This window comes from Artibeus jamaicensis, unplaced genomic scaffold (assembly GCF_021234435.1).
Source record: "Artibeus jamaicensis isolate MK-2021 breed Jamaican fruit bat unplaced genomic scaffold, CSHL_Jam_final scaffold_754, whole genome shotgun sequence".
Taxonomy (NCBI): Eukaryota; Metazoa; Chordata; class Mammalia; order Chiroptera; family Phyllostomidae; genus Artibeus; species Artibeus jamaicensis.
The window spans coordinates 1,942,813-1,964,407 of record NW_026522054.1 but is presented as its reverse complement, the minus strand read 5'-3'; the positions used below and the strand labels follow the sequence as shown (position 1 = coordinate 1,964,407).

Sequence of the window (21,595 nt, the reverse complement as noted above, 5' to 3'; positions counted from 1 at the left end):
TGCCGAAGAAGGTGACCTTGCCTGAAACAGCCTTTTCTTTTGCTGTGAACTCCTTGTCCTGTCCCTCTTTCTGCCTTTAAGTGATTGCATTTTGTACAGCTCTCTGGAGCTCCTTTCTCCCTGTTGGATGGGATGTTGCCCTACTCATGAGTCACCGAATAAAGCCAAGAAGACATTTAAAATATACTCAGCTGCATTTTTTTAACAGTTGTTAATGAAGAGGGAAGATGTCAAATGTTAGACCTGGAAGCACTTTTCCTATGTCCACAGAAAGGAGTCACTGACCCTGAAAATTCTTTTAAACGACTTCACATCAACTCCCCAAACCACTTGATCCCAGATTTCTAGAGGTCTCTGACTGTACTGTGTTCCCAGAACTTCAAGGGCAACAGTCAACAACACGATCTTGTGAAGACTGAGGCCAAGAGAAGAATTTCCATAAATAAGCTGGTCTGTAAACACAAAGTTCAAAAGCAGAGGCCCTCGTGGGCCCTCTATGGGCCTGCACTGGACACTGTTCTGTGACGTACTTCAGTATGAGGATCATTCTGTGCCTGTTTTGCAGGGACGGGAAGACTGGTATTCAAATTCCGTGTCAATTGTTGGAAGCGTGAGATGGCTCTCCAGGGTTGGACGCCAATCAAAGCTGCTTCTCCCCACCCCTCATTCTTCTTGAAGGACGGAAACCAGCTCCAACCCTTTCAGCTGATTCTTTGTATATTTGTTAACTTTTTTTAACCTCATTTTAGATACTATCTGTTGAAGATCTTAACTGATGTGGAAATTAGCTCTTTCTTCAACTGACCTCACTGGCTGGACTTCCCATCCTTCTCTGTATTCCCGGAATGAGTTTGGTTATATCACCGTTCAGTGTTTTTATTATCATGAAGGCAATTCAGAACTGATCTATAGTAACTCTGATTAATGTTCTTTTCCCTTGTAACATGTTGTTTTGCCCTAGAATTAATATTTGTAAAATTTGCATAATTATTTATGTACCAGTCACTACTTCAACACTAACCTATCAGTTATCTAAATCCCTTCATAAAAAATGTATTCACAACAGATTTTCTTTTAAATTAAAAAAAAAATTATTAATTTTAGAGAGAGGCAAACATTGGTTCGTTGTTCCACTTATTTATGCATTTGTTGATTGATTCTTGTATGTACCCCGACTGGGGATCAAACCTGCAAACTTGGTGTATCAGGATGACGCTCTGACCAACTCCAGGCACGGCACATCTGACTTTCTTCAATTTTATTTTCTTAAAGTGCCTCAGGAACCTTCCGATCGGGCTCCGATCTGGTTGCTCCAGTCCTGCAGCTCAGAGCTGTGGTCTTCACCACCATCCTCCTGAATCCCCTCTGCTGGCTCCTGTGTGGTGTCCCTTCCTTCATCCACCTCTCGCCCCGCCCCCGTCTTCCTCTTCCTCAGGTCATTCCCTCACTTTAGAAGAACACATCCTTCAGTGGCTTAAAAAAAAAAAAAAGAAAGATTGTATTTATTTTTAGAGAGAGAAGAGAGGGAGGAAAAGAGGGAGAGAAACATTGATCGGTTGCCTCTCATACACACCCAGTCTGGAAACTGAACCCACGACCCAGGCACATGCCCTGACTGGGAATCGAACCTGCAACCTTTTCTTGGTGGAACAATGTCCAACCAACTGAGCCATGGGGGTCAGGGCTTGAGCAGCTTCTTAAAAAACGGATATGTGGGAGGTAAAACCTGGAGACATTGAGTAGATAACTTCCCAGGGATTCCACGCTTACGTATTTCTGCCTTTTGCTATGTGACTTCCTGTATCTCCCTAAGGTTGCCTATAATCCCCATGTCACTGACATCAGGCTTGCACATGTCACTTGCTTTGATCAATAGAATATGACGTGACATCTGAGCAGAAGTTTTAATAGCAGTTGGGAGGTTCTGCTCTTTCTTCCTGGACCCTGGAATGAAAGACTGTGGCCTGCGGAGCCACAGCCACCTGGACTTGGAATAACAATGTTTTTTTTCCCAAAGGCTGAGATCGTTACCTTAGCAAAACGTAATCTGTGTCTGGAAATGTCTCTATTCAGTGCTTCCCATGAATCCATAGTTTTGGCTCAATACAAAGTAAAAAATTCCAGGGTGGAATGTTGAAAGCTTTGCTCCATGATCATCTACTTTTCCAGTATCGACACTGAGAGGTCCAGAGCCATTCTGACGCCCAAGCCTTTTAAGGAACGCCCTCCTCCCTGGTCCCAGACTCTGGAAGCTTATGGGATCTTTTCCTTATCCCCCACTTTCTGAAGTTCTGAGCTCACTGGTCTTGACATTTGGTCTACTTTCACCCTTTGTGCAAGGCACTAGGAGGGCCCCAGAAATGTATGTCCTTTAATTCTGCAAACATTTCTTAAGTAATATTGATTTCTTCCACTCCATTTTCTGTTTTCTGGAGTTCCTATTTTTGAAATCTTGATTTCTGATTTTCCTCTTTTTCTTCCTGCTCCTTTTTGGATTTTCTGAGGCATCTGCAATTTCCCCCCACTTTTCACTTCAGCTATCATGTTAATTTCCAAGAGCTCTTTTTTTGATCCGGGTTCCCCTGCAATCCAGCCTGAGACAAAGTCTTCCGTGTAAGTAGCTTACTTGGGAAGGTGTCCTGGGGACAGGCGTTAAGGGCTGGAGAGGTGGAAAGGGAAGGGCGAAGGATGTCTTCAGACTGGCTACTGCTCTGAGCAACGGGTGCCTGATTCTATGCAACCTTCTGAGATGCTTTATGAAATCAGAACTGTCCACCCAGGGGACAAAAAGCAGTATTAGCTCCTGTGCCTGAATGGTCAAGGGTGACCTCACAGGCTCTGACTCGCCTGCATCTCTGGGTTGCACATGCACCAAATGTCGAGACGGACATCAGACCAAATACACCAAGGACTGCACCCAGAGAATGGGAGACTATTCTCAAGATCTGGAACTTCTGTACAACAAATGTATTTGTTAGAGGCTGAACAATGGATGCTGCATCAACTCAATTACTTTAGAAAGTGCCAAGGTGGAGTAAGTGTAGAGATTTATTGGTGGTAGAAATGCCCGTGAAGGGAGGGAGGGAGGGAGGGTAGGAAGAGCCTCAAACTGCAGGGCGGCTCTCCATCTGTCTGGCAACAGCCCCAAGTGCAGCCCTGTTGTGAACCTGCAGCCTGCGTTACATGTAGGGCGACGGGGCTGTCACTACCAGCTGTTTTTACAACAGGTTTTTTTTCTTTTAAAGGTTTTATTTTTTTTTTTAGAGAGGGGAAGGGAGAGGGAAACATCAATGGGTGGTTGCCTCTCACCCGCCTCCTACTGGAGACCCAGCTTGCCAGGGCTGGGTTTTCTCTTTTTCAAAACACCTTATTGAGCTATAGTTGGCATGCGATAGACTGCACATACTTGGAATGTAGTTTCCCAAGCTTTGGCCTATGTACACACACACACATGAAACTCACCCTATTCAGGACAGTGGGTATCCCCGTCACCCCGACATTTCCCCAGGTCCCACTGTAATCCTTCCCACCCACACCTCCCCACCGAAGGATCTGCAGTCATCCGCAGTCACTCTGTGTAGGCCGGTTTGCGTTTTCGATTCTATGTAAACCAGATCCTTCAGAATGCACTTTGTGTCTGGCTTCTCTCCCTCAGTGTTTTGAGATTCACCCATGTTGTCACGTGTTACCAATAGTTCGCCCCTTCCATTGATGAATAGTATCGCTGTGCGCGGACATCCACAATTTAGTTCTCCAAAACCCCGTGATGGGCTTTGGGGTTGGTTCTGGTTTTTGACTATTCGTGGAGGAGGTTATTATGGACATGCACGCACAAGTCCTTGTATGGATGGCGGATATAGGAAAAGCTTTTAAACACAGTTTTCTGAAGGGGCCGTACCGGTTTCCATTTCCACCAGCAGCAGGCCAGTCCTGGTTGCTCCGTGTCCTCGTCGATACTCAGGATGGTCAGTCTCTTTAGTTTTAGCTGTTCTGATGCACGTATTGGTATCTGGTCATTTTAATTTGCAGTCTCTTAACCGACGTTAAACATCTGATGTGCTCATCTGCTATCTGTAAATGCTCAGTGAAGCATCTGCTCAAATCTACGGGGCTTTTGGGGAGAGAGGTTGTTTTTCTATTGAGTTTTCGGTTCTTCATATGTTATGGTACAAGTCGTTAGTTTGTGACTGAGAGATTTCATATTTTTAAGACAGGAAGTTCACAGGCGAGGTGCCCTGGAAGGGGGAAGCCAACGCTGTGCGGCAGAGAACTCGGGTAGCCCAACCGCAGGGTCGGTGGGCTCTGTGACCCGAGCGGAGTGGGTCTTTAGGAGAGAGTAACAAAATGAAATGATGTGAACTGCTAACTGTCCCCAGAACCTCAATTACTAGTGACTTCACGTGGGTCACCTTAGACTCATAGGTGTGTCCCAATTTGTGGCATCTCTGGCCCACACTGGAAGAGTTGTTTTGGGCCACACATGAAATACACAAACACAAATGGAAACTGATGAACAAGAAAGGGATTTTAAGGAAATTTACGATTTTGTGTTGGGCCACGTTCACGTCCATCGCGGGACGCGCGGCCCACGGGTGAGACACCCCTGCTAGTCAGCGGCATCCGGCTGCATACGTCACAAAACAGCTCGCTGAGAATTAATCCACACAAGTGTGATCGGAGCCCAAAAATACTCCCTGATGTAAAAGACTGAACTACATGGCACTGCAATTTTCACAGTATATTATAGTTTGGTGTTTTATTATTTATATGGTGTTTAACAGATTCAATACTTCTACCACTGACCACCAACTAGTTCTCTCCATAATTTTATTTTTTACAGACACAGATAAACACAAGTTTTAGATTTAAGGATTTCAGTCTGCTTCCCCTCCCACCCCCCACAAGAACATTTTGGGAGGGCCATCTTGTATTCCCAACTGCAAAAATGGCATTTAGTAACAGATACAGCTTGGCAGAAAGGGCAGATATTACCAATAAATAATGGCTCAAGTAAAATTATGAGAAAATGTAAGAGCTAGCTTTTCATGCCTTTTCCCCTGAGAAGCAATAACTGTAACAATGACAGTAATAGTAGCAACTACCATTTATTGAGCTTACTATGTTCTAGGCACTGTGCTAAAGGCTTAACATGGGTTATGCCCTTTGACCCTCAGAACGTCCCATGAGTACCGCTGTTAGCCCAATTTCCAGGTGGGAAGGAGGCGTACGCAAGTCCCTCGTCTAAGACCACAGAAGAGGTAGAAAGCAGTGGGGCCGGCATCGCATCCCAGGCCGTCTGCCTCCGGACCTCTGCTCTCAGCGGCACGGGACCCAAAGGACCCAAAGGACCCAAATGCTCATCCCGCCCTTCCTGGTTGCCTTGATAAAGTCGTGTTGAAAAGGGGAGGATTAAATGAGAAAGAAAAAGGCCAAAGAAAAACTAGTGATCCCACTAACTGTGAGGGAGGGGGAAGCCACAAACTTAGAAGACCCCTAGACTACCTACTTTCCTTAACCGAGAAACAAAATGAAATTCACTGAACAGTTCATGAGGCTCCTTCACAGTCTATGAATACAGTGTACATCAGGCCAAGAAACCAGTAGTGCTTGTGAAGTGAAAATTCAAGAGATACCATCTATATTCACCTAATATTTTATTTCTGGACCTCTCTGAAATGTCAGAATTCACATGGCCAGTGGAACTTCCCATATGAAAATGCTGCTCTTCACGACAACTTCCTGACAAAGGTATTTTAATGCAGGAACCAATGTGTGAACATGACACTTGGGTGGTGGAATTCAGGTTACAGATACAAGATAAGTATCCAGCAATACACTTCCGGCTTAACAGGAAACAGAACAGCGGTGAGGTTGTGCTCAGCACCTGGGGGGGGGGGGGGGGGAGTGGACGGGGACTGGGCGGGATGCGAGGGTTGACAGTATGCACAGGCTACGGCCCCCCTGACAGGCTGCTGGGGGGCACACGTGTGACCAGCGTTCAGGAACACGGCGATGTCGGCCCATCAGTGATCGTTGTGTTCACATGTTTTGAGCATTGAAAACTAGATTCAAAGTCTGCTCAACAAGCTAATGCTACTATGAAGTCCTTATATTCAAAATACAGTTGAAATGTGGAAAGTCCAAGATAAAGCACGTGTTTCCATGATTACTTTCAGACACAGCTGGGACCACGCTACCGGACACAACAGGTCCCGCCGGGCCAGGTTCATTCTGGTCACTGCACTTTGTATTTGCTGGTCATCGACCACACACATTTTATGGCCCAAAAGGAACCTATCAATCCAACAAAAATGGTTACAGATGAAGAAACTGAAGAATAGGCTTTTCCTGATATCTCATTTTCAAAGTACTGATACAAACTTACTACAGAAATAATATTTTTGCCCCGTATCAAAGAATCTGCAGAAAGTTTCTAAGAGAGCCAACTTTCTTGTTCAATTTCCAAAAATAAAGGCTTTCTAACTGGAAGCATTTATATTCTTGGCTTTCTGAAGTAAACATTAAAAAACAAAGTAAAAAAAAACAAACTTTAAGCTTCTGAATAGCTCATTAAGTTATTACATAAAGTATTTTCTGCCACGACACTTTCTCAATTCAGGATATTTACTTCCTACAAACATGGTAAACAGGCTTCATCTCAAACCATTCAGTCCGTTTCCATGGCAACACTGCGGGATTCCTTGGCTACCATGAGTCGCATCAGTTGACTGTGGAATTTCTCAATCTTCTTTACATCTTGAGCTTGGTCTGTTCTGTACACCAAACACTGTCAGAAAGTTTAAAGGCACATGTTAACTGTGTAAAAATGGACTGTCAACAATAGCAACTGTACGACTGGCTGGGTAAAAATGTGAGCCTTTGCTACCACTGTTTTTGCCCTCTTCTCTCTGGGGGCCGTACTAAGAAAACTAAATCCAAGTTTCCAAGCCTCCAGCAATTACATTCCATAAATGTCACTGCTGTGGGTTGAAAAACTCAGTGAACTCTATCGAAGCTTATCAAAAAATACCCAGTTAAGTAATATGTTAAATCCTGCCATGGTCTTAAGGGAAGAACTCAAGTCTCAAGCTTTTAAGTAACAGAGAAAAAAAAACAGATTACAGGGATGTGAGGGTGGGGTTTACATTAGTGACAGGAGCCACGAAGACTTTTAAGGCGGATCAAACTCGCAGTTTTAGAAATCAAGACCAGCAGCCGTCTAGGGTGGCGGAAGGGTGGACGGATGCGGGAACACAGGAGACTGTTCTAACAGTCCGGGCAAGTGACGACATCCTAAACCTGAGAGCATCGGTGAAAATGGAATGTTCGTTCCCGACAGGTACTGAATGAGGGAGCTTGAATCATTAATCCCCAAATGCCTAAAAATGGAATGTATCCTGGGATCAAACACGAGTTTTTCCAGTGAAGGGAGAATGGACATGAGAATGAGGGGGAGGAAGGGACCACACGTGACCGGCAAACATGAAGTGCAACTGAAAGCAGAGAGCAGGAGAAGGAGCCAGCTGGAGAGGAGGTGGGGTGTCCCGTTCTAGACAGGCTAATTCTGAGGAGTAGTGAGGTCTGGATACTCAGCGTGGCGCTAGTCAGGGCATCAGAAAAAAATACGAGCTAAATGTCCAAATTTGATAGTAGACACAGATACAGGCAGCACTGAACTTAATGACCCAACAGATTACTCCAAAGAAGTGGCTCGAAAAAGACAACTAAGGACAGAATCCCAGAGAAGCCACTATTTCTGCGGGTGCATCAGTGAAGCCATCAGCAATGAATGAAACAGAAACACAGAAAAAGAAAATAAGATAAAATGGAGCCACAGATAGCAAAATAACGTTTTCCACGAGAGTAGTTTTCTGTATCAAGAGCAGCGAGGCAGTGAAGGGAGGCGAGAGCCGGTGAGACTGCAGGGCGTGAGAGTCAAGGAGGCGCTGCCGAGCTGTCAGCCTGGGCAGCTCAGTGCCACACAGATGGCAGCTGGCAGGGGCTCAGCCGTGACCGGGTGTGAGGAAGTAACGAGAGCGAGCAGTCTGGGGAGGAAAAAGAAGTGACTATAAAGCTTGTATCTTGTGTTCAAATACCATCATTCACTTGTCACATGCCCATAAGGAAACCTTTGTTCCCTTATCTCCAGTTATGGCCTCTATATTCTTCTCAAGGTTTGAAGACAACAATTATTAAACTATACCTGATACGCTATCTTAATGAAGCAAGTTAAATTATTTCCCCAAGAGCCTGTAAAAGTAGCTTCTAGAATGTGTTTCTTGACTTTGGACTGAAATGCAAAATAATAATCCCCGCAGGTAATTTGCATAAATTCTATGTAAATAATTTCAAAAACATGATTACCTCGAACAAATCTAAAAGTATGCAAAGAATAAAAGTGTATACTTACGACTAAATCATCTGTTACTTTCATACACAAACTCCCATCAGAATGCCTATATTTGAGAACCACACGTGCCTGAAACAAAAATGCATTTTTAAAAGATATTAAACTTATAAACTTTGACTTTAAACTTATTACTATTGAAATGTGGTAGAACACAGCATTTCAGTCCATTCCTATTGCTACACTTACTTTTTTTTTTAAAGACATGAGGGGGTTTGGCATTTCTAGCCAGTAAAAACATATACGGATGGAATCAAAGCATGCCACCTCAAAATAAGCCACTTGGGCAGGACTATTTTGAGCTGAAGGCAATTAGGAATCTGCCCTTTCTGGCTAACAGCAGGACACAAATGAACCTCTGTAAAGGTTAATAAATGTTCCCCCCTCCCTTACCCACAAGGGTGCTCATCTGCTTAAAAAGCTGCACTAAACGCCTACTATTTACTTACCACGCACTCCCTAGTCACCTTCCCACTAGTTACTCTGCCCCTCAGATGCCCCAAGCTCCCTTTTCTTTTTCCAGCCTCTGTTCCACACTTTGTCACCCTTTGTTAAGATGGGCCATAGGTTCCAACTCTAACTGTCCCCTTCTATTTCTTTATGAACTGCAGTTCACATGTAACAGTTTTCCTCCGTGTTTATCTGCCTTTTGTCGGGTTAATCTGCAGGATCCCAGCAATTAAACCTAAGAGAATAAAGGAGAAAGTTTTCCCTCTCTTACAGTACCACCACGCTCAGCTGCAGAGCAATGACAGGAACAGCAGGGGGGCGAACAGCAGAGAGGGCTGGGAAATCCAGACCCATCCCTGGGGAAACCCGAGTTCACACCTTCCCCGTCCCACGCCTCTCAGGAGGTGGACTGAGGCTCAAGCGTTCAGCAAAATCGCGCTGTTGCCATGATGGTGCATGGATGCGTTATTTCAGAAAACAGGGTTCTGCCTTGAAAAGATGCCTCCATCCACATTTTCCCAAATCTAGAATAACTCCTATACCATGTGCCATGCTACACGACACTTTTTGTTAAAAATATTCAGTTCTCCAGAAACAAAAAGAAACTGAAATTTTAAAGTGTGCTAAGTGTGACAACTATGTGATGTTTTCACTCTTGGTTAAAAGAATACCCACTGCCTTCATCAGGAGAAATGAGTTAAAGGGTCAATGGTATTATAATAAGAAGGTCAATTTCATAACTTGGGGGCACCTACGTTACCATGCCAGACGCCTTGAACAGAAAAAGAAATCCAGAGTCTTGCTCTCTCAGGATCTTTGAATCCCACAGACCAAAAATAACCAAAACATAAAAGAACACAAATCAGGTCCTCTAAAGGCACGCACAAGTAAAAATGCTGAGAGAAAAGTAAACAAGCAATTCAGATTGAGGCTATAGGAAGTGTAAAAGGTTTTGTGAAGGTAGCTTTGCAAAGACTTTTTGCTTTTAGGGAAGGTAGCAGGATAAAGGCTCAAGCAGCAGCAGCCTGCATGAAGAGTCCAGGAATTCTGCAGCTTCGAGAGGACAGAGCCCAAGGTGCTGGGAATGGTGGGACACCAAGCCAGACAGGCTGCGGAGAGGATCAGCCAGTGGGCTCAGAGGCTGCACGTGACCCAGCTGTCAATGAAGAACCACTCTGTACGCAGAAAACGGAGACCTCAATGGGTGTGTCTTAGACCACTGTGGGGTGAGAGGGAGCAGGGATTAAAAAGGCAGGCAGACCAACCATGAGGTCATTACATGGTCCAGCGGGATACCACCTCCAATCAGGGTGATGTCAGAGAGAACGGCAGACGGGATGATGTGCGTCATTAAAGGTGCAGTGCAGTTGGGAGAGAAGAGAGATTTTTGTAGAACAGGGTCAGAGAATTGTGACATTTTATTTACTTCTTTAGTCCTGGCAGGTAGAAACAACAGTATGGACTTGGGGCTTAGAGTCCTGATTTCAAATTTTAACTTAATCTCTTAGACTATACATGTCGTCACTTAACGTCTCCAAGACTGTTTACTCAGCTACCTCAAGGGGCTGTCTTCCTCGTTCACATAAACTGTACCTACAAATATATGTGAAATGTCTGTCACGTAGGAGACTGTCAATAACCAGTAGAGGGCTACCGCGAAGACGCAGGAGCTTGGAGGCCACTGGCACTTTCTGATTGGGTAAAGAGCCGGAAAAGGTCTCTCTCCTGCATATTCTAGACATGCTGTGTTCACAGCAGTGCCCTGTAGTTACCATTTTATTTCCATTTTCCCTGGCACCACCAGCAGCACATTTAAATGACCACTCTTGATGTAAACTTGTATATTCTTTCTTTTAAAAGTGTCAGTTTATACAGTGAGCACTACTAGACAAAAATCCCGTTTCGTTCTCATAGGACATGGCTTAAATGAAGAAACCAATGGCCCTACAAACAAGTCTAGTCATCCAAATGGAGGGGGTGGAAATTGTGTCATAACCAAAGTACTCACTTTAAAAAATATCTAATTCACTTCATCATTTGTTACTATATTATTTTATGACAAATTGTGGAACAGAGTATTCTACAGCTTCTTGTTACCTATCAAGATTTAAAAAGCTAGCAAGATTTTTAGTTAACAAGGTGGTGTTTCAAATAATGTTTACATATGACAATAAAGTAAACCTTAGCTTTTTAAATAATGAGCTAACCTCTGCCATCCACTTGTTTTTAATCTTTAATGTTCAGGTTCATTTTGTTGGAGGAAGGGTGCATGCATTCTCCTTCTCTAATAGGTTTAACCTCTAAATGGTTAAGAACCACTATTCTAACGGGTGTAGATGCCTCTAAATTGGGGTTTTTCATGAACGTGTCGGCAGTAGCAGAAAAAAATTTACTGTTTTATTTCCGAGGAGGGACCCTCCCGCCCTGGCTGTACCGGAAATGGGCAGCGAAACACCAAGGCCAGGAAGGCGAGGCTGAGGGTGGGGGAGGAGCCCTGCCCTGAGGGACACGTAAACCACTGAATTCCGAAGAGACACTCGGGTATTGGGGGCAGGAAAGGCCAGCAGCAGGACTGCTCGCGACCCGGAAATGATCCTGCTTTTGCCCATTGCAGGGCCTTATAGAGCCATCAATCAGAGGAGAGACAGTAGGCACAATCAGACTTGGAAGGGTCCATCTGTGGTCAATGCCAGCACTTCCCAGGGCGCCGAAGAACTGGAGGCCGCGTGGACGGCAGTGAAGACATCCTGGCCTGGGCCTGGGTAAGGAGCGCCGGCCCCGCCAGCACCTTACCTTCATCGGGTCGGCGAGGTAGAGTTTCTCGGCCGCGCGACTGAACTCCTCCCAGGTCTGGTACTGCGGCATGGTGGGACCGCAGCGGGACAACAGGGAGGCAAAACTGCGACCGGAGGCTGTGTGACCCAGCCAACCCACTACCTACTTCCCACCACTGCCGATAGATCGATGGATCGATCGATGGATCGACCGATGGCAAGGCCCACCTGACCAAAGAGGGTGGCACCTTCTTGCACCAATGTCTCATTTTATTGGATGGCCGGAAGGCTCTTGACCAATGAGAAGTAAGGATGTTGTCAGAATGGGGCGGAGCCCGGAGCGGGTGGCTCTGGGAACTGGCCCAGAGAAGTCGAGAGCAGAGGGACAGTTGGCGGGTGCTGCAGCGCCCCCTGGAGCTATGGAGGAGCATCTGTCTCACCGCCCAGTAGGCGGGACTTCTACGATAAAGCCAAATTGCGCTGGCAAGAACCGTAGGTATTGTGCAGGTCAAGTGCCTCTTCTTACAGACAATAGTTACTATTTATGGAGTGTTCCCAAGTGCCTGCTGCTATTTTAAAGTCTTCGTACGTGTTAACTCATTTAACACTCAGAAAAATCCTATGAAGTAGTACTATTATTACTCCCATTGTATAGATGATGAAACTGAGCCCACTGAAATGAAATAGTTTACCCAGTTCTGTAGCTTAATCGATCTTGGCCCAAACCTCTTATTCCTTAATGTAACACTCTTTTCACTAAGACACTGCCACTCAAGCCCTTGGAAACAAGACTACATGTCTTTTCTTCCCAGTTTTAATTTGCTAAATCAAATTCTTAATAAAGCTTGGCACATTCCAGCTGACTTTGGAGAAGCGCTGGCGAGTGTTCAGGTCAGACCACCCCTACGGGGCAGCCTGGATTCCCAGCTCTGTTCACGGGTCTCGTCTCTGCACTCAGGGCTCCAGGATCCTGGGGGGTTAGCCAGGTACCTGCTTCCCTGTACATATATTGGGTTAGCCAAAAGGTCTGTATGGTGTTGTTGTTTTTTTTTAGTATAATAAAAGACATTTTTCATTTTCACCAATACCTTTATTTATTTGAGTATTTTGAATATGTTGGCTATCTCCCAAACATGGTAGAATGTTGATTGTTCTCAATTAATGTCGCGATTTGATCGCCGTCAACTTCAGCTGCCTCACCTGACTGTGGAGCATCCTCCAGCCAGAAATCTCCAGGACTAAACTGCGCAAACCACCTGTGACATGTTTAATCAGTCACCGTACCTTTGCCATACACTGCGCAAATCTTTTTTTGCTTTTCAGTTGCATTTTTACCTTTCTTGAAATAAAAAAGCATACTTTGCCGAAAGTGTTGGGTATTTTCTTCAGTCTTCGAGATTAAAGTGGCTATACAAAATATTCACCAATTTTGATAAGTTAAAAAAATGCATGCCGATATGACAGCTATCACAATACAATCTAACAACATTGTTTCGAATGAAGTTAAAGACAACTACACGCTACAAGAGCCATCTTAGGGGGAAAAAACCAAAGGAACTTTTAGGCCAACCCACTAATCAGGTCAGTGGAGCATGAGAGAAGAATGATCACCTGTGGGCCCAGAGGGGCTGCTAATAGTGATCGCACAAGCTGACCCTCAATAAATAGGGTGGATGTTCAACAGGTGAGCAAGGAGGGGAGGAGGTCTCGGCCCATTTTAGATCTGCTGTGGAACCGATGCAATGGGTGTTTAGGGAGAGAAGAAGCAAGGAAAGAAGCCATATCGTCACTTATGCCGGGATTAAGAAATTTGAACTTTGTCCTGCAGGCAATAGGGTGACACAGAAGGGTATCATTCTTCAGTTACATTTATTGAGACATATTTTACATACAGTAAAACATTTTGGCTTTAAGTGTACAGTTTGATGCATTTTGATAAATGTATCCATTTGGGTATATACCTGTATGCCCCATACCACCATCAAAATGCAGAATACTGCATCTCCAAAACATCCCCTAATGTTTATTTATACTCAGTCTCCCCACCCCCACCCCTGGCCCCAGACAACTACTAATCCGCTTCCTGCTACTATAAATTAGTTTTTCCTGTCCATTGAAGGGCTTTAAGCAGATTAGCATGTTACAAGGCTCCAGCTGCAAACCAAGCCTGGCAGCAGGGAGACCTCTGAAGATGGTCTTGTAGTGATACATGCATAAGACACTTCGAATTCCCAAGGATTTCGAATAAGGGAATATGGACCTGTGCCCTTTTCCTTAACAGGCGATGAAGAAACCCAGCCTGAGAAATAATTTATACTAAACAGATTGGCACCGAACTCGGCTGTCCATTGTCCAGCAAGTGGCAAGCCAGCATGGAAATCAGAACTAGAAGTGTAGGATTCATTTTGATTTTTAGGAAATGAAACTAGGAAAGCAGGATTAGAAGACTGAGCTTGCATGTAAGGTCAAACCAAAGGCCCTTGTTCTTTTCCCTACGTCCATTATTGCATCCGGGATTGTTTTCCCGTCCTTGCCATCCAATCCCCTTCCCACCGTGGCGTTAGCCTCTCTATCCACCCCCAGCCTTCAACTGCAGCTGCATTCACTGAAGTCACCAGCTTGACCCCACTGACCTTCATGTTGCTCAATGCAGCAGTCAGCTCTCCAGCCTTTCTTGACTATTCAGCTGCGTTTGAGGTCACTGGCCACCCCTTGGTCCTTTAAACTTCCCAGAGCCTTGGCTTTTTGTATCCCATTCTTCTCTCCTCCTTTACCTCTCTGGCTTTTCGTGCTCTGGCTCTGTTCTGGCCTCTTCTGCAGCCCCTGGTCTTTCAGGACTGAGTCCTGAGGGCCCCGACTTTGACTCCATACTCTATTATCCTTCCTGGGTTCTCACTTCCACCTCCATGCTGTGAGACTCCTGGATTTCTGCCTGGTCCACAATTTCTCCCAGAGCTTCAGGTTCAAAATCCAAATACCTGCCAGGCCCAAATACTCTGGGCTAACCCCAGAGTTCGATTTGGGGAGTTGAAAACAATTTGTCAGCAAGTGGAAGCAATTTATAAGGAATAAATGTGGTGCCTCCATTTTTCACTTATTTTACTATTGCCACTGGCAAAGTATTAGTAGCCGCTCGTGTGCTACATTTAATTGCCAGGAATTCAATAACTATGCATTGCAGACCCTTTGTGGGCTGGTTGTTGTGCTGGGCAAAGTGCTTATAAGCTAACGAGGTCAGCTGCGGAGATAATAAGGCAAACTCACAAATACCTGTCATCAAAGACAGACACAGTGCGGGAGAGAGCAGTCTCACCCACGAGGCCCGGTGATGCTTGTGTTTCCTTTCCCTCTCTCCTTTACCTTTCCCCAAAGGAGGAAGGTTTTGTTGTTGTTGTGTAGCCAGGGAGAATCGACTGATTGTTTCAGAATTCTTCTGCTTGGAGTTTTTTGTGGTACTCTGTCATCTTTAAAAGCAGTCAATGCCATGGCTGTTCCAGACTCAGAACAAATACAGATTCTTAAATGGATTCTGATATTAATGATCGTAATAACAGCCCACAGTGCTGCCGGCATGCCAGGAATGCTGGCGTGCAGTAAGTGCTGAGGGACCCGCTCTGCCCGGAGTCAAAGAAGCCCTGTTCCTCTCGTCCCTTCCTGGGTTTCATGGATTCAATGCAAAGCAGTCAGGATGAAACAGACCTGGTGAGAGCAGCCAGCCAAGAAACCGGTTCTCCCAGCAGTGTGTCCAGCATGGGGAGGGAAGGAAACCTGAGGGCCTTCTGAAAAGGAGCCGGTCTCCAGGCAGCTCTGGCCCAGTGTCCAGTGGAGGGCAGTGGTGTGCAGACTGGAGACAGAGCCGCGTCCCTGAAAGCCCGTGTCAGCCTCTCCTGAAGGAAGCTGTCTGTCACAGAGCACAGACCCTCACCTTAGCTGGGGAAGGGGTCGGGTTTGGTTACCTTTTGCTCAGTTCTTTTCTTTTCGGACAGAGCCGAGGCTCTTATTTGATTGCCAGGAAACTTCCCAACCGCTTTAATTCACTACTTACCTGTCCCCGAACCTCTTCAGTGTCGGTCACTTACCAGGTGCACTACGGTGAGAACAAGGATGGGCAGGGGACCCTCGCCTGCTAATGAGAGCAGAGGGGGTCGTGAGTGAAGGCAGGTTTGCAGTTAATCAAACTGAAGGCAGAAGTAGACGTTGATGGAGAACCTAACACCCCAGGATGCAGCACCTGGGGACTGGAGCAAGTCTGAACGTTCCCTGCCCTCTAGTGTGTGAAGGGTGCGGAGAAGGTGTGACTGGGTGAAATGTCACAGCAGTTCCGCCTGGTGTGTCTGTGGGGGCAGCCCAGAGCTGACCCCCCAGGACCCACACTCAGCCTTCCTAGATTCTCTGATCAACAGCCCCGGAGTTGCCGGAGGGACACTGTAGGAATAAGGACTACTCTGAGGCTGGGGGTGGGGCCAGAGCGGAGATAGAAGTCACCCTAAGAAACAAAGCCCCTTCCCAGAGCCACAGGCTGGCAGGCTCGTGCCCTCTGCACCTACGGAGCATCTGCTCCTACGGAAGCATCCTCCAGGTGCCTTTCAGAGCTGTCTCTCTCTGTCTTCGTTACACCCCGCTCCAGGAAAGCTGACATTTCCATACTTTGGGCAGGTAATGATCCATCCCTTTAATATAAAGCAGACTGAAACTGATGAACACACCTCAAAAAACAACAGGGGGCAAAAAGGCTTGTTTTTTCCAAGGGCCTTGAGAGAGAACAGGCTCCAACTGAGCCTTGGGGATGGGAAAGGCCACCCGCAGTGCTGCCTCCTCTGGGGAAAGGTGGGTCAGACCAGGCCACAGGCTGCCCAGCCCCGGGTGCTCTGTGCTCTGTGCTCGGGCCAAAGGCCAGGACACCGAGATTCCAGAGGCTCCTGGCTTGTCAGTTTCATCTGAAACTGATTAAAATGAAATGCAAACCCAAGTAGCCGGGAAGAAAAGGTCAGGATTTTACCCCCACCTGCTCCCCTCCTTCCTCCGCGGCACACTGTGCTCTGGCCTGGGTCCCATTGCCGCTCAGATTTCCCACATGCCCACAGAGCCCGGAGAATGGCCCCATTGTGGACCAGACAAACCAAAATAGCAGCATCTTCTGTTCTCTGCCTCAGGGACATTCACTTCAAACCCCAAAGTCCCAGATGTGGACGACAATGGCCGTTGTTGTTGCAAATTAGTGATCCTGGAACAGATGAGGGGCAGGTAGTCGGAAAGCAGCCAGTACGATGGGTTGGGCTGTGGGGAGAGAACAATTAGGCAGTCACTTCATTAACCCAATTAGCCCTCCCTGGCAGGAATTGTGGGGAAGGTGGGGAGAGGGGACAACCAGCTGGTGGGAGCTGATGGGGGCCAGCAGGTGGGGAAGGCGGAATCGACGCTGAGACCAAAGCGTTAGGACTGAAACTCCAGCTATTGCTAGACTGGTCAGTGCTATTTTTATCATTTTTTAAATGCTCTGGATTTTTTTTTTAACTATGCCCTGGAGCATTTGGCTGAATGGTGTTTGCATTAATTAATAAATCAGATGACATCTCTACTTAGCAGCAGACTCTGCTGTGGAAACTCTCTAGGTGCCCCGAGAAATGGTGACTGTGGACTCCTGATTGATCACCACTGTCATGTCCTCAGTCATTCCGTCCAACCTGTCAATCACCATGGCCTGAGCACCTGCCTGGTGCTCACTTGGGTTTCGCCAGGGGAGGGGAGCGGACACAGCACGGAAAATGCAACGTGTGTGCACACGGCTAGCTGTAACAAACAGTGTTCACAGTCGGGTTACAAAACTGTGCTGAGCAGAGGAGGGGCGGGGTAACTGAGGGTGGGTGTCCAAAAAAGCCACACTTGGAACCTGGGATTTGAAGATAAGGGTCAGATTATGGTAGGTGGAACCGCTGGATATACAAAGGGTGTGAGCAAAGGCACTGAGACAGGCTTTTAGGGAGCAGGGTCAGCCCTTCCCTTGTAGGGGGTTGGGGTCCCCAGAACGTGGTGGGCTTAGTGGCGGAGATGCCTAGAGCGGCCAGTTGGGAAAGAGGGTATTGGAGTGAGCAACGGCAAGTGGAAAAATGGGGAACAAGATCTTCCCACTGTCCTGCCTTGACCTTCTTCTTTAGAGGCCACAGGTGAGGGCCTGGCCCGGGAGCTTAGCGTGGCCACCTGGGGTCGCAGGAACCAGGGCAGTGATACATACAGCTTTCATCGCAGTGGGTAAAGGGAGACAGGGAATCCTACCAAGTTCAATTTGCCGGGACACGGGGAGGACAGATGGGGAAGATAAGCCCAGCCCTGGGGAAATCATGGTGGGTAAGGTGCCTGTCCTGGCTCCTTCCCCACCCAGACCCGGGAGCTGTTGTCTGCCAGCTCCCCCAGCCTCTCGCTCTATTATCAGTCCCCCCACACGTCATCAGACGCTCACCCAATGTCCCTCCTTGGCTCTGTCCCCTTCTCACCCTAGCCAGCCTTCCACCCACTGTGAAAGAGAAAAATAGTGAAAACATGCAGAGCTTTTGTCTTCAGGACAAAGATGAGGTGTCCTGTGTCTCCAGTGATGGAGCAGTGGCAAGCAGTGTGTCTGGTCGGTAGAGCTTCTGCTAAACTTCACTCCTCTTTACGGTGCGTCTTCAGGGACGCAGGGCTGGGTGCACAGACGCTGACCTTTGTAACCGAATACCCCAGACAGGACCTGCAGACAAGTGCTGCTCGGTAAACGTGTGCTGACGACCACCCTGGGACAAATGGGGAAGCTGCCTCCCACCAGCGTTCAGTGGTCCTTCTCTAACCACCGGCCAGTGGAATTTCCGTACCTCCAGAGACGTCTCAGGCTCACATGTGGAGATCTGTGGGGCTGTCGTTGGCAGAGGGCGTGGGCTGGGACACGTGTCCACCGTGGTTTCCGGGCCTCCTTTCTTCTGGGTGTGGGTCACTAACACACACGGGCACAGCCTTCCTGCTTCCATTTCTGACTTGAAGCCTCCCAGGCTCCTAGGGCCTGCCTTCCTTCCCTCCTCTGCGCAAGGCCGGGGTTGTGTCTGTGTGTGATGGATAAGTGCGCTGTATTCTCTCTGCCCCCAACCACACAGTGCCTGTTCTCAGAGTGCCAGCCCATAGTCACTCCAGCCCCTTCTCGGGTTTCATAACTGTGCAGAAACTGCACCTGGTCCATCTTGACGGGGGCTGCAAGGATTCAGGCCAAAGAGAAGCCCTCCTGTCTGGGTTGCCCTACTCCCTGCTCAAGCAAGTCCAGAACCCCGAGGCTCCTGGGGTTTGGGAGGCTGACTCAGGACCGTGGAGCCGGAGAGAGCCCGGAGCTGGGGGCATCCCTCAGGAGCGAGCTGCCCGTGATCTAGCCAGGAAGACACAACAGGCCTCAGGTTCGCCCCTGGGCTGGGGTAGAAAAACTAACCAGGGAGGGCAAGGAAGAGCAAAAGCAGTGGTGTGGCGCCCGGACCGCTTCCCAGAGTGCCCGGCAGCGGTCCTGGCGCACCTCCCAGATCTGCTCGGCTGGGAGGCCCAGGCTCAGCCCTAAGCAGGCCCGGGCAGAAGTGGTCGTGCAGCATGTCCGGACCTTGCAGCTCCCTCACTACAAGCACGACAGGCCTCTAGGACGCCTCCTAACCTCCTGGGGTAAGGGAGCAGTTAGGGCAAGTGTCCGCTGATGGCCACGCCATTTTCTGGTGCAGTTCCAGGTGGCCAACGCCACCACCTCTCCTCCATCCAGAGGCAGAAGCCGAGGGGGCTCAACAGAGACGGTCCCAACCTTGAACTGCTGTGGCCTGACTTGGTGTCAGGAAGCCTTACAGCTGCTCTCTGCACCAGCAGGGCCTTCTCCTGCTGACTTGGGGCTTTTCGGATCAGCGTGTTGGTGAAACAGTTTTGGCAAGAGCCTTGGCGGCGGCTGCCAGGAGGAAACTGAAGGGAGATAATTAGACCTGGTAACTGGTTTGCTTTTGATGTTTTCCACGCAGCGGGGGCTGGGGGAAGACACTGAAGAAAGTTGGTCTCCGGGACCAAGGCAACACTGTCCAAGGCTGGTCCAGCATGGCCTGCCATGTCCTGTCTTGCCCATCTATCCGGCTATGGAGTGATTTTCTCCAGCCCATTTTGCCCCCTAGACAGCAATGAAGGTTTACCACATGCAGGCCCGTGCTCACTGGGTCCAGGTTCACCCAGGTCCGTGCTAAATCTGAGCCATGCTCAGCCCAGGCATTTTAGAACTCTGAGTCAAGGGTGATCTTTAGATGGAGTTACCCAACTCTGTCTCCATGTATAAGCCCCGGGGTCCTGTGGGGTCTATTGCAAAGGACTTCAGCGGAGGTTGTCGTTTCTGGGCAGGGCTGACTCATTGTTTCCGCCAGAGAAGTTTGTGTGCTGGGTGGTTGCCAGGCCCCCATCCCTCCAGTTGGCCATTGCTCCCGACCAGATGGCTCATATTAGACCTCAATTTGCAGTGTGCCACCCTTTGTGATTGCATGTTCTGGATTTGTCCCAACCCGAGCAGCTGATTCACTTGGACGTTCTGGGAAGTCCTCATTGTGTGATTTCACCTCTTCGCATCAGCACGGGAGCTTTGGGGCAGGATTCCCACCTTTGTGGGAGCCTCCTGGTTCTAAGCACAGACACAGAAGTGTGCTCCTGGGAGAGTGAAGTTGGACCTCAAGCTGTGTCCCCAGGAGCTCGGCATTGGGTCCTTAGGAGCCAGTACTGCTCTGGGGAAGGGCTGGTTCCTCCCAGCCCAACTGAGGGTGGACTAGGTTGCATTCAGTGATCTGTTCTTGTGGCTCTTTAACATCTTGGGTCATAGCCGAGGAAAGAATTCACGACCAGTTTGAGGTCTGAGAGTTTAGGTTGAGACAGGATGGCTTTCCTCTGGCTTCCTCCTTTCCAGTTACTCGGAGATTTATTCCCTAGATACTCACCGAGCATATACTGTGTGGCAGATACTGTGCTCAGGGCTTGGGAAGAGGATACAAGACAGTTCTTGCCTTCAAGCACGTGCTGACTAACGCCTGAGACAGGCAGGCGCTTGCAACAAAGTAAACGAGAGTGGATGTAGCACAGAGATCAGGAGCCCAGACTCAGGCCAGACCACCTGGGCTTGTATCCCTACAAGCAGTGTGGACCTTGGGCAAGTGACTCATGACAGCGCATCTGCCTCCCTACCCGTAGAATGGAAGAAGGATGCCTACTTTAGTGTGTTGTGAGGATTCAGTGAATAAACAGATTGAAAGCGCTCAGAACTGTGCTAGGATTAGTGAGGGTGGTATGTGTTGGAGATGTTTTCAAAGCTGTAGCATCCACAGGTCTAACTGGATGGGGATTTAAGAGGAAGGAAGGGTCATGTGTAAACTCCAGGATTCTGAGAGCTGGACATGTGCGCCGGGACTGCCGTCCTTGAGTCTAGGGTCCACTACGATATAAATATATAGTTCACCTTGCATAATTATGGCCTCTGCCTGTTCCTTGGTAAAACAGTACCATCATATCTTCCCTTCCAACCTCACTGGGAGAAAGGAAGAGAAACCAAGATTTGAATCTACTGCATACCGGATGTAGTTTTGTGCATTGAGAGAAATAACAGTCGAATGTGTTATATTAAGAAAAAACATTGTGAACTGTGAAGTGCAACACCCAAGGTAACTGTGATTTCCCCTCTACTTTCTCCCCCCGTCCTGGCCAGTCACATGCATAACTGAGAGGGGACAGAGAAGGCGGCCCTTCGGTCCTCCTCCAAAGACAGCAGACACCGCCGTGGGGCTCTTTTGCTTCTCCGTGACTCACCTCACTTCTGTGCTACTCGTTCCTGATGACTAAAGCTTCGGGACCCCAGGGGAGGCGGGTGATCTGGGGGCACCGCGAAGCTGCGGGAGACGTGCTGAGAAGCTCTTCTTAGAGGAAGAGTTTCATGGGTGAGGCCATCAGATGG

At 47.9% G+C, this 21,595-nt stretch overlaps 2 protein-coding genes across 10 annotated transcripts in view; one reads left to right on the top strand and one right to left on the bottom strand.

Annotated features, from left to right (window-relative positions):
* Positions 1–21,595, top strand: part of ENAH (ENAH actin regulator) — a 217,028-nt gene that overhangs the window by 18,188 nt on the left and 177,245 nt on the right. The window lies entirely within an intron of this gene.
* SRP9 (signal recognition particle 9) lies at positions 5,638–11,882 on the bottom strand. 2 transcript variants are annotated; one of them, XM_037138796.2, is made up of 4 exons: positions 11,651–11,882; positions 8,411–8,479; positions 6,629–6,787; positions 5,638–6,294 (listed from the first exon to the last, which is right to left on the bottom strand). In XM_037138796.2, exons 1-3 carry the CDS (start codon positions 11,720–11,722, stop codon positions 6,668–6,670), a joined length of 261 nt encoding a protein of 86 aa, XP_036994691.1. In that variant the 5' UTR covers positions 11,723–11,882; the 3' UTR covers positions 5,638–6,294; positions 6,629–6,667. The 2 variants fall into 2 exon arrangements, with proteins under 2 accessions (XP_036994691.1, XP_036994690.1); XM_037138795.2 differs by having other exon boundaries at positions 5,638–6,787; positions 11,651–11,881.